The sequence below is a fragment of the Colias philodice genome, chromosome 6 (genome assembly GCF_061535455.1).
Source record: "Colias philodice isolate Cphi_HAF_F1 chromosome 6, ilColPhil1 Martin Lab GWU primary, whole genome shotgun sequence".
NCBI classification, from domain to species: domain Eukaryota; kingdom Metazoa; phylum Arthropoda; class Insecta; order Lepidoptera; family Pieridae; genus Colias; species Colias philodice.
This window is the reverse complement of record NC_143091.1, coordinates 7,486,935-7,503,335: the sequence shown is the minus strand read 5'-3', so window position 1 is coordinate 7,503,335 and position 16,401 is coordinate 7,486,935. Positions and strand designations below refer to the sequence as shown.

The 16,401-nt window shown below is 37.6% G+C and overlaps 2 protein-coding genes across 2 annotated transcripts in view; one reads left to right on the top strand and one right to left on the bottom strand.

Moving 5' to 3' along the window:
- The window catches only part of LOC149487830 (luciferin 4-monooxygenase-like), a 124,827-nt gene that overhangs the window by 41,134 nt on the left and 67,292 nt on the right, over positions 1-16,401 (top strand). The window lies entirely within an intron of this gene.
- Positions 3,370-14,638, bottom strand: LOC149487834 (agrin-like). The gene is made up of 16 exons (XM_089696506.1): positions 14,023-14,638; positions 13,610-13,758; positions 13,188-13,424; positions 12,852-13,067; positions 12,358-12,570; positions 11,801-12,013; positions 11,465-11,565; positions 11,232-11,346; positions 9,543-9,782; positions 8,656-8,954; positions 8,168-8,309; positions 6,870-7,130; positions 5,986-6,132; positions 5,563-5,823; positions 4,685-5,258; positions 3,370-4,329 (listed from the first exon to the last, which is right to left on the bottom strand). Exons 2-16 carry the CDS (start codon positions 13,677-13,679, stop codon positions 4,173-4,175), a joined length of 3,246 nt encoding a protein of 1,081 aa, XP_089552632.1. The 5' UTR covers positions 13,680-13,758; positions 14,023-14,638; the 3' UTR covers positions 3,370-4,172.

The following is a 16,401-nucleotide window of genomic DNA, read 5'->3' as shown; positions in this document are numbered from 1 at the left end:
GTGGTATAAGTGGGACAAGCATTTTTATGCTGCAGACGCTTGTAGTCAGTTCGCTCGATTCCCGAAAAGTTCACATCCGCCGCGTTGATCACGTGCAACGTTAGCGTCAACGCCGCTATGTTCATCGCTAACCACATTTTGCATCTAAAATAAAGCACAATGCAATACGACAAAGCTACATCGTTCACGTCTGTTTGTATTAATGTAATGCTTTTGAGATTACTCGTGGATTAGAACAGGTATCTAAAGACGTGAGATAGGAGCGTGCGCACGGGCGCAGAACGCGCCGGAGGCTGTCGCGCCGCGCAGGCTGCACCCACTCACACCAGATCGTTCACTTACCCCACATATTTACATACTGATTGCTACAGCTGTACACCATATAATAACACTATATATCATGTAATAAGACACCTAGCAGTAGAACAGGATATCGAACACTATAGAACTAATCACACACTTTGTTATATGAATTATGCCCATATAATATTAAATCAAATAAGTGCATTGTAAGTAAATTCTAAAGAATTTTTCAATAAGGAAAGACTTTCTTCAAAAGAACTGTATATAATTAATTAATTAAACAGTAACCATAAAAGCACTCGAGTCATAATGACATAATTTTCAGCGCAAAATTGTAAACGAACATCAGTCGGAGGTGAAATTAATAATTTAATTTATCATACATAATGACTTTAGTATAAGCTCCTTTTACATAGCGTTATTAATGTTTACCGACAAAATAAGTTTTTGTCGGTAAATGAGGCGGCAGACGGCCGGAGAAAATTATCGCGACGTAAGAGGCGACATCAAAAATCAATTTGTTTCTTGCCATAAGATGCTTGTTCATGTTTTTCTGATACGAAATTATCGAGTAATAGAAGTAACAGTGTTTGACAGTTTAACATTTAACTGTAAGTAGTTCATTGATTTTTAATAGTCAAAATACTCATTATAGTACTAAACTTCTTAATCAACTACAGATTTCCCTGTGTTCTTGTCCCATAAGACTGAAAGTTATGAAGCTCTTCAACGGCAGTCAAAAACTCAAAGCTCTTGGTGCGGTAATGCTAATGTAGAGTACATTAACAAGGTAAAGCATAGGGGTGGTTAAGTCTAGTGTATTTTGGTAATTTAAGCATTTTTACATTAATTTGCAATGTTAGGAAGCATTTACGCACCGAATAATTCATCCCCACAACCGCGTAACGCATAAGGGTCATTGAATTAAAATTCATACCTACAAAGGCTCTCTACTAAATTGCAATTAAAATCTCTGGGTAATATTTATGATATCTACTGTCAGCAACGGAATTGTAGAAGAATTTAATATAAACTGATCCTTTCTATTTCAGCTATAAATTATTCTCTAAATTAAACATTTTTCTGGCACAAATGAGTTTTTAGTGGTTATCGCAATAATAGGTAGTCGCACATGATACTTAATCATTCGCATTTCCTAAAGCGACTCATTTTGGCTGTAATAACGACGCCAGTTTATTACCCTGATAAGGCCGTACCTGATGTCAAGCTATTTATGCTTGCGAGTTTCATATTATCCTATTTTTTATTTGCAGTTTTATTTTACTCGTCAAGTGAATGAAATAAACGTCAAAAGTACCTATATCTATCTTATACCATCATTTCGTAAGGTATCTTTTAAATCTCTAACGTGTAAGCAAACACATAAATATGCAAGTGGGTCACGACATCGTCTCCCTACACATCAACAGTGCTAGATGAAACCGAAGTCCATAATACATTCTGTGTGAGGATTATGAACGAGCCCATATATCCCGGTAAGCCTACAACAGGATAATTTCCGACATGTTTGCTGCGATTACTTTCACAACTGTCACCAAAGTATGACCATATGAAATACGGTTAGCTTTTTCAAATAGCCTGCAGTGGAGTTATACCTATTTGTAGTCCTTTTGAATAGGAATTATTCATTATTTAAATTATAAAAAACGTGTGTCTTAGGAAAAAATTTGCCATAGTTTGTCAAAACTTTTATTTTATTTTATAACGCTTTACACAACACGTATGTCGCATGCATTGTTAATAGGAGAGGTGATGAAAGGTAAAGTACAATCTCGTATAATGTATTTATCGGCGTATTAGTATACATACATGTATAATATTTTATTGCGTTTATGTAAAAATCCAAAAATATACGATGAGCAAACAAATAGCAATAAATGGATGTAGGCTCGTATTTTGCTAACGTAAATATACAAAGAGCGACATGCATGAAAATAAATAACGGTTCGGGTGGCGTCAAGTATCTCGCTGGATGTCACAGCGGTAATTAAACATTCCTCGACCTCTCTTGATATTAACCCGTTTGAAAATTCTAACAATGTCTCGTAGTAGGCGCTTCCCGTGAAAATGCTATATACTGAACAACTCATTACAGTCCGCTTAAAGCTATTTGAAACACTTTCATAACCAACGTGATCTAAATTCCGGGCTGGTAATACAAAGCACATTAATTTAGTTCTTGTTCCAACACATCAGGAAGATTCTTGAATTTTTCAGTCATACGCAAAATAAAATAAGAGATCTAATAAAATTTATACGAAGGCTTATAAAGTCTCTCTTATTTATTCCCCGCAATAAATAAGATATTCAAGGGAAAGTTTTAAAAGCAATGAGTAATCCCGTAATAAAATTACCGCCTGATAAAATACATCAAGATGACACATTAAAAAAATGGTAGGGTAAAGATATGAATGGAGCTTTTAGCTATATTAAACTCTGGAAGAGAAGCGGTTGAGTGAGCGAGTAGGGCGATTGTTATGACAAAATTAATGCTTTCCGCTTGAGTGGTGTACATTTGGTACCTGCTAGTAATCTTAAGTGCCACTTGAGCTCACCAAATATGAGAACTTTCACTAGTCGTAAAATATTCATATTGATCGTAAAAATTGATGGAGGTAATAAGATGACATTATATTTAAACATTGCTGTCGTATTGAAATTGAGTTCAGTTTCCTATAGCTCTTTTCTATTCGATATGCTTGTATGACTTAATACGAAAGAATAGAATCTCTGTTAAAAAAGTAAGTACAATCTCTGCTAATCGCTATACTAACACTAACAGTAAAAGGTTTTACGATTTGCAAAACGTAGTCCGTTGAGCAATATAATACATTAAAATTTTGAAGTCCCCGCTTTTATGAAGGAGACAGCGATAAGAGGGATTATAAAAGGAATAAGGGGAGAAATACAGATAAGAAAATAATGGACCGGCGTCGAAAATTGAAGGACACAGAAGCTTACTTATCCTATTATTTCTTAATAGGTATAAGGAAGAAAGAAAATACAAATTGTATATTCATTATTTATTGCATGAAAATATTTTACAAAAGTTTTAATTATCTAGATCGGAGAAGTTATTGAAAAAAATAGTAAATTTGAAAATGTAAATATTATTTCCTTCGATAGAATTACAGATATGTAAACATTGTTCAGATAAATTTAAATATTATATCACAATAGACTTAAATATTTATGAATAGAACTAGAATTTAGAAATCATCTTTTCATTAATTCATCAAATATACTTTTATCGATAACAAGATTATTCATAAAATTTTCATGATTACATTTATAATATTGGAATTATAAACTAGCAAAACAATTATGTTCAATATGGAATTTCGATTTCTCAATTAGTTTTATTTTTTGGCCCATTATTATACTAGAGTCGAAGAAGTTTATATTTATTTCTATTAGTCACATATTATTAAAGTGACTACTTATTTAATACTATGTACGAGATACAATATTAAATTTTGAATTGAAATTATGAAATTATTTTCTACGATTAAAAGAGTCCCCTTTGTTTCGTGTTTGATCTATTCTAAACATATCAAAGTGCAAACATAAAACATAGTTGGCGTATATGTAATAACTTTTTTAACTTAATAACTTTGAACCTAAGACTTATCAACGAATCAACAATGATCTATCTATCACACTGTTACACTTCAACCGCATTAATACTTGCAAAATTCTCGTTTTAAAACTGCTGAATAGTCTTAAATTCTCACCCTCACTGTATAAGTAACAATAAATACACAAAAATATCAACAAGACTCGATAATTTCTCCAAAGAGTATCAATCTATTATTTCTCCAAAAAACATGAATTATAATTATTAATTATCAAGGGCATTCTAATTCCGCTAAATTCTGCGGCGTGCACGCACGCAAACCGTGCGATGTTACGGACAGGCCGCGAGAGGGCGGTATGACGTCACGCCCGTTCACACGCAAGCGGTGGACGCAACCCACGAACCCAGGGATAGTGAAGCTTGATAGCCTGGAAATTGGGTTTCGTTTTCGCTTTGGACTTTTTGATTTTATTTTATTTCAATTTCTAAAAACTTAGTATTTTGTCTACGAAATTGTGTTTTGATTCTATTCATCATTGTATTGTTAAATCTTAATATTGCTTGAATAGATCTGGACATATTATATGGATATAAAAAGCTGTTAATTATATTGCTGTAAAACTAAATTAAAGTAATATTTGATCTATCACATCATCTGTAATCGAAAAGTTTAAGTGATGATTTTTTTTTTAAATTATCACTCTCTTAAAAAATACGCCAATTTTAATAATTAAAATATCTATCACATTAACCTCCTGAGTAAAATAATTATTGCATACTTACACGGAGTCATTATGTGGTGGCAGTCCAATATGTAAATAAGGCTCCACGTCTACTGACGTCATTCTGCCTTGCGTAGTCCCTCGCGCAGTTATAATTCCAACATTCAACACTGCATCCTTCTTATACCTCCTCGCCCATAATTTAGACTTGTTATCAATATTCACTTTGCCGGAACGAAGCTCCAAAGGCCCGCTACCCGCGTCCACACGCATCTCGACCTTGCCATCGATAATTCCCAACCATAAATAATCCCTGACTCCCGAAGCGCTCATTAAAGTGCCTCTGCCGCAGACGGCGGATACTTCAGCCCAAATATCGAATCGTTTAGCCGGTAATAACATGCGAGCTGTCATTCGGGCCCGCCCATCGAACAATGGAGCGGAATACAACCCGTTCTCGTGTTCGTAGAAATACTCATCGTATATTATGGGATATTCGTAATCAACGTCGTTCGCGCCAAATTGTTCCTCCTCGTATTCATCATATTCGAGAGGCATCTTATCTTGCGTTTTTTTACTACAGCCACTACTCATATCGTTTTTTATCACCACACTATGTATCGTGCGCATATTCTCTGCGAATCAATCACTTTATTAACACGTAAAGATCTAAAGTTCACACAGAATTTTTAATAAGTACGTATCTACGAATAACTACAAGTACAAACGGTCTACAAATTAGCAGTCAACTCTAGCGATACTCGACTGGCGGGAGTAGATCAATACAAGACAATTCGGGTTCAGGACTGTCGGGTTTGCCGCTATCGCTCGTGTCTACCAAAGCGTCTGCGTACTGGATGTGTTTTTTCTGTGGAATGATTGATTTAGCGGCTTGGAGAGCGGGACTCGAGCGATTTTCGGTATTAATCGAACGGCTACCTCGACGGACGGTGGGGGAATCACCGCAAGGTCCGAAAGCTTGTACCACTGTATCGGATTGTGTTCTACAGGCGTGGGTTCGTAGGTGGCAAGTGGAGAGGTAGGTTCGACCGTCACTGCCACATACAGCGGGTTGCTCTTTTCCCGCACATTCCGTGGCCGCACACTCACAAGTTGCAAGGCCGCTTCGCACAACGCAATATGCGCCGAAATAGCACGTCATGTGGTCGCAGTTTGTCGCTGGTAGTTGAGTCGATTCCGCTGTTGAAGAGATATTAAACATTACGCATTCAAACTTTAAAAGCAATCTTTTTTTTAATGAAAATTCAAATCTTACTACGAATGTATGTAGGCCACAGAGCATGATTTATCCATAAAATAGGCAAGTAAACTACTAGTTACTAAGTAAGTTACTTTACTTACGATCAAAGCATCCATTAGGTCCCAGAGTATGTTCATGATTGGAACAAACGGTGCACTTCTGTCCCTGTATGCCAGGCTTGCAAACACAGCGTCCAGTCATTTGCTCACAATCTTCACGAACCGATCCAAATGCCGAACAACCGCAAGCTATAAACAAATCATAGTCATTAAGTACCTATGTAACAACTAACTGTGAGATAAAAATATGTCCTAATTCTAATTCACATAATTAAAACAAATGTTAGATTCATAATAAACGACAATTTTATGGGGTTTTTGACTCAGAATACTATTTTATATTTGCAATAAAACAGCATTGGCTCAATCGATTGTTCAAGTTGTTATCACTTATTTGTAATGGATTTTTATGAGTGACATATATAACGGAGCATTGTTCACTTACTTATTAGTTATAAATATTTTGCAAATCGAGATATTACCAATTATTTTAAAAATAAAGCGTATAATAATTATTGTAAGCACAATGTTTCGGATTTACGTTTTATGATTTATGAATCAATTTTATAATTCTGCGGTCTCACATATCTCCCGTGTGTCCTGTCCCAATTCTTTGCGGTCCCCAATATCCCGGTTCACAGCGATCACATTTCTGGCTTTCACTATCAAACTATTCTCTCTGAGCCAAGTACAAAACTAAAGACCGATACACACTAGATTAAAAACGTTTACACTGACGTATACATCCCGTGTGTCCTTTCCCAATTCTTGGCAATCCCCAATACCTCGGTTCACAACGATCACATTTTTCTCCACCAACTCCAGGGCGGCACACACATTGTCCTTCACTAACACACTGTTAGATCTCTAAACCAATTACAAAACTAAAGACCGATACACATTAGATTAAAAAATTGTACACTTACGTATACATCCCGTGTGTCCTGTCCCAATTCTTGGCAGTCCCCAATACCCCGGTTCACATCGGTCACACTTTTCCCCACCAACTCCAGGGCGACAAACACATTGACCTTCACTATCACACTGTTCGGTTTCTGAGCCAAGTCTATGGCAACCACATTGGGAAGGACAACCAGCTCCTCCGGGACCTTTGGCTGCTGTGACACCGTCCGAACAACAACCATACCAGGATTCCTGGCAATCCTTCTTGTCTACTACGCCTTTGTCTGCGAAATATCGAGATTAGAGAATATCTTATTTTTGACTTATACAAACTTATATTATGGTTAGGGAGCCAGGTGCAAATTTGGTTAACTATTTCCTCTCAAGAGACAATTCGTCAGACGCATGAGAGTATAGTATTATAAAGCCTCGTGAACGTCAGCTGGCGCTCGGTTGGGGGGGTGAGCGGTTGTAGCCTCCCACGCACATAGGAAAAAAATACATTCATTCATTCATTTCCTCTCAGCTAAAAATTTGTCAAATTGTAGCTAACCCAATATCTCAACGAAAAAAAATAGTCAGCTGGTTACAACATGGTGTATTATACGTCAGCTGGTGTCTCGAACATGAAAGTTAAATTTAAAGAAAAATTTATTTTCCGTTATTTCCTCTCAAACAAAAATTTACCTGATGATAGCTTATATGTAACTGTGGATAAATATATATGTCAGCTGGCTGTATCTTGGTGGAAAAACCGTCAGCTGATACGGGAGGCTACAACCGCTCTTCCCCCCAACCGAGCTCCAGCTGACGTTCACGAGGCTTCATAATACTATACTTTGATGCATTTTACTAATTACCGCTTGAGAGGAACTTGGTCATAAAATCTGCTGCTGGCTCCCGGACCATTATAAACGCGCAAAAAGTCCTGTGTATATTTAATGAAATTATATAACTACTAGCTTTCTGCCCGCGGCTTCGCCTGCGTTTTCAAAGAAAAACCCGTTCCCGTAGGATTTCCGGGATAAAACCCGAGAAAGGACATAGGATACTATGTCCTTTCTCGGGTATCAAAATATCTATATATCAAATTTCATGCAAATTGGTTCAGTAGTTCAGGCGTGATTGAGTAACAGACAGACAGACAGAGTTACTTTCGCATTTATAATATTAGTATGGATTATAGATGAATAAATTCTGTATATAATGATAAGCTAGAAACTACTTAATCGCAGATTAACACCAGACTACTTTATGGATTAAATTTTAAAGCACTGCCTTTGTTAGATTCCTGTGTATCAACTAGTTTGTTAATCTGTACCTTTCTTGCAGCACGTGGCGGCTTTAGCAGTGTGATGACAATAGCTTCCAGCGGGACAATCTTTGCGATGAGGACCACCGCCACAATCCATCTTACGACCTTCTGGATCTGTTAACGGCTCATCATCACCACACGGCCGGAACTAAAGAGATAATATATTTATAGAAACAATAAATTATTAAGTAAAATGTCCATCTTGTTTCATTTATATGTAAATGTAAAGATCTCTTTAGCAGATCTAGTACTAGTTTAGCATGCACCAAAAAGAACCAACTGTAAAAAGGCACGAAAATAAATATCTAATGTATTGAAAAGATCAAGTATACAATAATACAATATTATGTAACAGTAACGAATACTAAAGCAAAGGTCAGCGGTCATTTAAATAACATGATTTGCATTAAAAAGCATCGAAAATAAAGCAACTAAAGGTCATAATTAAAATATAATAGATATACGAATTAAAATTATTAAATATCTGAAATTACCTCCAATCCCCGACACAGAGCCAAAGGCCGTAACCTCAAATCCTCTTGCCGTCTACACGCTTCCAACTTCATATGGCACAAAGTAGGATACAGCCTTAAGTCAGAAGCACAAACTGGAGCCCCAGTACTAGCGGCCGCACAGTCAAACAGACACGCACACCGCGGCTGGCCGTTCCCATCCACTGCGCAGGTCGCTTCGTACGCGCATTGCACTCGTGCGCATACAGCCCCAGAACTACTTGATTCTATGGCGCTTATTTCGTTCGCAGTGTCGCCCGGTTTGGATGTTCGGTTTGCTACTGGAAAATTAATGGTTATATTAAATTTCCTTTTATAATAATCTAATTGCACGTTCTTTGTACATTTACGTGAACGTTTTATAGTACACGCATCCCACCATTCCATATTCTGTCTTTTGCATATTATAATCCTTACATGACATGCGCGTATTCGTTCTGGAAAGTTCTCCCAGTAACGGAACAAACTGGCTCTCTGGGTGCGCTTTCACAGAAACCCGTGCACATGCCAAATATCAAGCAAGACTCATGACCATAGCCTTTAAATCCTGCCTAATTTACTTACCCCCTCTTCTTTTAAAGCAAGTTTTACATATTTGACTCACCTGCTATCCACAGTTTCCGTACATTCCCCATAGTACGCGACTCGTATCTACGTCTCTCCCCTCATCCTCGCTTCACAAGCCGCTTGCAATAACGCACATTCGTTCTGGAAAGTTCTCCCAGTGTCGGAACAAACTGGCTCTCTCGGCGCGCCTTCACAGAAACCCGTACACAACCATAGCCATAGCTCATGACCATAGCCTTTAAATCCTGCCTAATTTACTTACCCCCTTATCTTTTAAAGCAAGTTTTACATATTTGACTAACCTGCTTCATTACTATTATCCACAGTTTCCGTACATTCCCCGTAGTACGCGACTCGTATCTGCGTTTCACCCCTCATCCTTGCCTCACAAGCCGCTTGTAGTAACGCACATTCGTTCTGGAAAGTTCTCCCAGTGTCGGAACAAACTGGCTCTCGAGGCGCGCCTTCACAATGGCCGGTGCAAGCGCACTTACCGCGCGAACACCACATGCCGTTGGGGCATTGGACATTGTGACACGATTCTGTAATTAATTAAGAGAAATATGTAAGGTCAGCCGAGGCAAGTGTGGCATAAATTTAAATGGTACAAATTATTTTTTTAAATATTTCGTTACCGTAATAGTCCTATGCCGATATTTTAATTTTAATACATTAATTATTCATTTGTTCAATGTTTTAACAATGATTTGTAATGTTCCTAGAAGTTTTGTGTGACATACGTAAGCAAAAAGAAAGGAAGGTTGGAGATTGACACACTTACCCCAGGAATGGGGCAAGTGTAACAGATAGCATTTTTATTTGTTCCTCTGGTTATTGTTGCTGGTCTCTTACTGAAATAATGAGATATTAAATATGTCAACTTAATTTATAATCTAATTCAATAACACGATAGTCTATTCTTGCTTGCAACAGATTTATATTCTAGAAGGGGTAAGTGTGACAGATTTTTCGAGGACTAGTGATGTGACAGTATGTTACACTTCCCCCGGGAAGGTTTAAGCATAATAAAACGTAAATATGTACTTACTAGTTAAAAATTATATTTAATTAAAAAAAGTAACTATTACAATTGAAGCCATTTTCTTCTCAAACTCCTCTGAAAAAACTGTTGGTCTCCCATGAGATTTCGATTTTACACCACGAACACCATTTACGTGTGAAATTATAGTTGCTCTAGGAACATTGTAAACTCTGGATGCTTTCAAAGCTGTCATATGCTGCTCCCGTACTGCTTTGACTGCTTCGCGTAGAGTTTCTTGAGAGTATTTATCAGTAGTTTTTCTTTTATAGTATCGTACCATCTAAAACAAAACAAATGCTTCAATTTTACTTTTAAAAAAATCGTTGTATAAAATATATGCTGTCCCATCACTATCATGGTATCCTCATACAAAAGGGCTGGGGTAAGTGTGACTGTGTCACACTTTCCCATGTTAGGTTAGCGGGTGAGGTAAGTGTGACAATGCACATATGTCAAAGAATATCAGAAATTTGGGCACAGAAACATATAAAACTTCAAATACAAATCGTAATACTTTGTCGCTTACCTTTAACTCCTTAAAACAACACTCCAAAACACCAAAAATCACTAAACGCGACGTCCCAGATATCACGGACTTCAATCATAATTCGCTTTGTTTTTCAAAATGGCGTATGTCGGTAAAACAGTTGAGTATTTGCTGTGTGTCGATACAAAAATTAATGATGAAAAAGTTCTTCTAACGTACGTACGATGGCGTTAAAACAAATAAACGTGTTTAGGGCGCGTAATTTGAATTTGTTACACTAGCCCCACTGTCACACTTGCCTCGGTTGACGATAACAAGTTGTAGTTTTGGACGTAATCGATAAAACATACAACAGAAAACATAATTTTTTTAATTTTAGTTTTCCCATAATATTTTAAATGGAAATAAGCTATTTATAAATTTGTGGCAGGTGGGATTAAGAAAAACACAATTATCACTTACCGCAGGACCCCATATGTTTCACAAAAATTCGTTTCTTTTCGCGACAGGCTTTATCCCGCAGAGAACACACGCTGCTAAACGTTTGATTATCGTTGCTGCACACCTCTTCGGTTTCCTATGATTATTTATTTATTTGTTATACAAATATAATTAAAGTTCAGCATTTTAAATTAAATTACACAAATATATATCCAGCTCGATTAACCGACATTTACTAATAAGCAGACACTTACAGTTCCTTCTTCACAATGCTTAGGACATACGCAGCTTGCTTCTGATACTCCGTCACTTTCACAGACCGCATAAAATTCGCACTTTTTGTTTTCGCAACCATCTGTAAAAACATACATTTTCATTTAAAAATAAAATATTAAAAATAGTGCAGGATATTTCATAATGTTAATTTATTTAATTCTATTTTGTTTTTCCAAATTACAGCAGAAATAGAGACGCATAACAATTATTGGAACAATTCGCTCAATCATTCTTATTTATTCAGTTCACATTGTTGTATTTCTGAAAACATTATAAATTCAAAGTACAAACACACGATAAACAATAGCACTTACTGCAGGGTCCGTCATACAGCACTTGCACGTCTCGCCTATGACGACAGGCCTCGAGCTGCAGCTTGCACCGGTTGCCGTAGGAGATGCCGTCGGAGCCGCACACGGGCGCGAACTCGTTGGAGCAGCGCGGGCAGCGGCACACGCCGCGCGCGCCCGACGCCACGCACTCGCCGCCGTGCGGGCACACGCGGTCCGCGCATACACCGTTCGAACCTGGTGTTTTATGTAGAGCGCATGATAGAGAGTATGTTTAGTGGTCATCGCTGCTCATAAACATTAATGGTGAGGCTGATGCTTTACACGACATTAAATTAAATTAAAATATTATTTAGTTGAACACAGAAACAGAATGGGCAATGGGCATTATAGCTCTACATATGGAAAATAATAAATTTGACTTCCTCCCTTAAAAATCAATAAGATTATTATTGCAATTCGACCGCAACCACATTTTAAATACTAATGTTGTACCTATGTCTGGCGTCGGGTCATTCACTAACCCAATTAAAAAAACAATAATTTAATATTAAACATGATAACAAACTACCACTACATACCACAAACACCCGCATGGAGCACCTTCAGCTCCCGCCCCAGCAGACACGCAGCGCGCCGCAGCTCACACTCGCTGTCGTGCGTGCGCCCGTCCGACCCGCACACGGGCCGCAGCACGGGCTCGCACGGCGGCGGGCACGCGCACACTGCACCACTGCCTTCTACACGACACTCAGCGCCGTGACGACATTCGACCTCAGCACATGGGTTTACACCTATCCCATACAATATAATATCATGTTATGCCGTAAGTCTAAAGCATAATGCCAGAACTTTATAATTATAAACTGAATTGAAAATATAAGCTGCGAAGCCATATGAATATTCAACGTAAACTCTAACATTAGTTTCCCCGTAGGGAGACACGTGAAGCGCGATAAGTAAATAAATATTTAATTAAACAGCTTCATCAATCTTTTACTTGTAATCCCACACCAAGGAATGCAACATCAACGCTGCTGTGTATCTAAAATGTTCATGTTACAATTTTACTTACCAGAACTACACTGTCCTTTAAAAATAATCTTCAACTGTTTCCTAGCACGGCATGACTCTCTGTGCATCTGACACTCGTTGGAATAAGTTTTCCCGTCGGATGCACACACTGGTGAAAATTCTAGTGGGCACGGTTCGGCACAGCGACACGATGGTGACCTTTTATCGTCTAATTGACAAACTTCTGGGTCTGGACAAGTTACACCAGCGCATGGATCTAAAACAATGTTATGAGTCACAAGAGCCTTATCTGTAAGATAAGATGCAACCATCGTAAAATGAAAATCTGAAATGGTCGTACAATACTCATACATCAAAGAAGTCCACATGCACTCACCACACTTGCCAAAGTATTTGAAGGTAATATTCGTATTGGTCTCGCAAGCCGCCCGCCGCATCTCACATTCCCCATTGTAATCGTGAGCATCGCTGGCGCACAGTGGCCGGGCGCCCTCATGGTCCCCGTAGCTGGGGCACGAAGCGGGGCACTCACACGTGTAGCTGCGCCCGTCCGCCGTCGGCCGGCACAGCTCCCCGGGCCCGCAAATCACACCACGGCAAGGGTCCGGCACGTCTGCCACAACACATCAATAGACTGTAACAAACAATTCAATCTACGAAATATTTAAATTTATCGATTAGATATCAATTTATGTACTGCCACTCTACATTTTGTAACAATCATAATATCTTTTACTTAACTTTTTAATTAAACTGCTGGTTGGTTTAATATAAATTAATTAAATATTGAATGCTCACCGTTTGGAAACAAATAGCACCCCAGGGTTGTAGATATTAATATTGCTAAACTAATTGGCTTAGCAAACATAGTTCCAGTATTATTATGAAAATGCAAATACAGGAGAAAATATTTTCATTATAAGTCAACCACTTCAACTTTTTAATAGCTGAAAAAAAAGAAAAATTTTAAAAGGCGAAAATATTTTCGTTGTCCAATTAAAGTAATTCGACAATGCTTTTATGTTTTATAAGTATTATATTCATTCTCATCAACGATTTCATAATTTTCTAGTTAATTTTAATAACATTTTAAATAATATGTGAGTATAACTGATTAGTGGTTCTAAAAGCAGATAAACTCGATCAATATAACAGCTTGAATAACGCTATTGCTCGCATCATTTAATCTAATTAAATTAATCGCTGTTTACCTTTACAAACGACAACTTCAATTAAACACACAAATACAATTGAAATGAACTCAAGAACTGTATATTTTTAAATTTTATGTTTTATTTATTAGTACAACTAAGTCACGAAACTCTTATACATAATGAAAATGTAATTTCCACGCGTACATTGAAAGCCGTTGCCGGACAGGCAAACAGTGGTTGTTGTAGCGCTGAAGCTGCGATGAACGTTAAGAGACATGCGCACAAATCATTGATGAAATGGAGAGATTTGTACGTATGTTTTAAAGTTTCTCAATTTCTTTAGAATATTTTTTGCAATACCTAGATATCGAATAAAGGATACGAATTGAAAGATAGATTGAGACGTCTGGGAATGTGTATTAAAAAGAGTAACCGGGTTGGAGTAAGGCGTAAGCTTGTTTTACCTAATAATACAACATACATATAATAATATTATGTACCTGTATTATTTTATACCTTTAACAAGCCTTTAGCTATATAGGTATAAAACTGACGTAAGCATGAAAACCCGTGCGGCCTTTAAAAACGCTATGATCGCATTCGCGCTTATTGGGTCTTTTTTTTTTAATTATATTTTGAACAACAGCTTACTTATTGTGCAAAATTTTACCTTTAATGAGATAAGTAGGTACCTACATATTGTCCGTTAACGATTCTATCCATTCCAATTATGTACTTTAGCTTTATTGAAAACGCCTACCATAAATGTATTGCATATTATGTGTCCCTTCGTCCAGCATACTCACCATGGAATCCTGATATTTCATGAATGTCAAAAAACTGTTCTGAAATAGTGCTAAATAGTGCCCAAAGGAAAAAAATAGTGCTCTTGTACTTGCGAAGTTATAGCCATAGTTCGATGAGTATGCTGGACGAAGGTTTCGCCCAGCATACTCACCTCCGTCCGGAGAATCTGTATACGCTTCAAACATAATTCATACTTCAAAAAATAGTTCCCAAATAGTGCCAAACGGTGCCCAAAAAGAAAAAACAGTGCTCGAATAACTTCGGAGTTACAGGCTTCGTTCAGTGAGTATGCTGGGCGTAGGTTCTACGCCCAGCATACTCACCTCAGTGCGCGAATATCGAACGAGCTATAGGAACAATTTACGTCTCAAAAAATTGTGCTTGAAATAGTGCCCAATATCAGTCCAATTTTTGCTTGACTTTTGACCTAGAAAACCATTAAATTTGATTGTAAACTTCTACATACATTACATTGAGTACAGTCGAATACAATATTATTAACTTTCTTTCTAACAATTTTTGTCTTGTGTAAATTATTTGTTTTGTTATATTGTCTATGTAAGGGAGTATTTACTTTAGAATCGCAATATTATTAATTACACATTATTTTAATAATACTTTATAATAATATGATTAAGCCTTCGCGCGTCGCATGGGACCCCGGTAGCTAGGAACAATGATTTTATATATTTTGTCTAGATCACGGCGCTTGAAGGATTAAGATATCAAATGAAGTAAATCATGCATGAAAAATAAAGTTGCTGTTATTAATGCTTACATTACAACTGACAAAATTATTCAAAATAATCATTTTCCGGATCAAGGACGGTACCACAACGTTTACGGAATTGACCTGTATTCCTCATGTGATAAAGTTCAATATAGTGTGGCAGTAATGGATGCACGTACGGTCAATAGGTATGGGGCTTACGACGCGCGGCGCCCGCGACGCTGAACATTTTTTTATATGTATATGTCACGGCTAAAGGTAGGTGAGAACATAAACTTAAGATTAGCCGGCTAAACTTAGGTTTATTTTCGACGAGGTGTTAATGTTAGTTTGTTCTATCTTTAGCCGGCTAAACTTAAGTGTAACCGCAGGCCCGTGGCTAAAAATGTCGGGGTGGGTAGATTTGGTTAGCGCCGGGCCGGTGGAGGGCTTGATGGGCCCGCACAGTGCCAGAAAACACTCGCCCTGTTCCTTACATGTATTATAGTAACCAAATCTACCCACCCCGACTCAGGGCAGAAAGCTGGTGGCTAGGTTAGGTTAGGTTAGAACTCTTAAGACCCGCACGAGCCGAGCGAGCGCAGCGAGCGTGCTGCGGCAGCAGCCGGCGAAGTGCCAGAAAACACTCGCCCTGTTCCTTACATGTACTATAGTAACCAAATCTACCCACCCCGACATTTTTAGCCACGGGCCTGCGGTTACACTTAAGTTTAGCCGGCTAAAGATAGAACAAACTAACATTAACACCTCGTCGAAAATAAACCTAAGTTTAGCCGGCTAATCTTAAGTTTATGTTCTCACCTACCTTTAGCCGTAACATATATTATATACAATATTAAAACTACAATTTTTTCTATTTACATTGATTATATTATGAATGTTAACAAAAGCTGTGAACT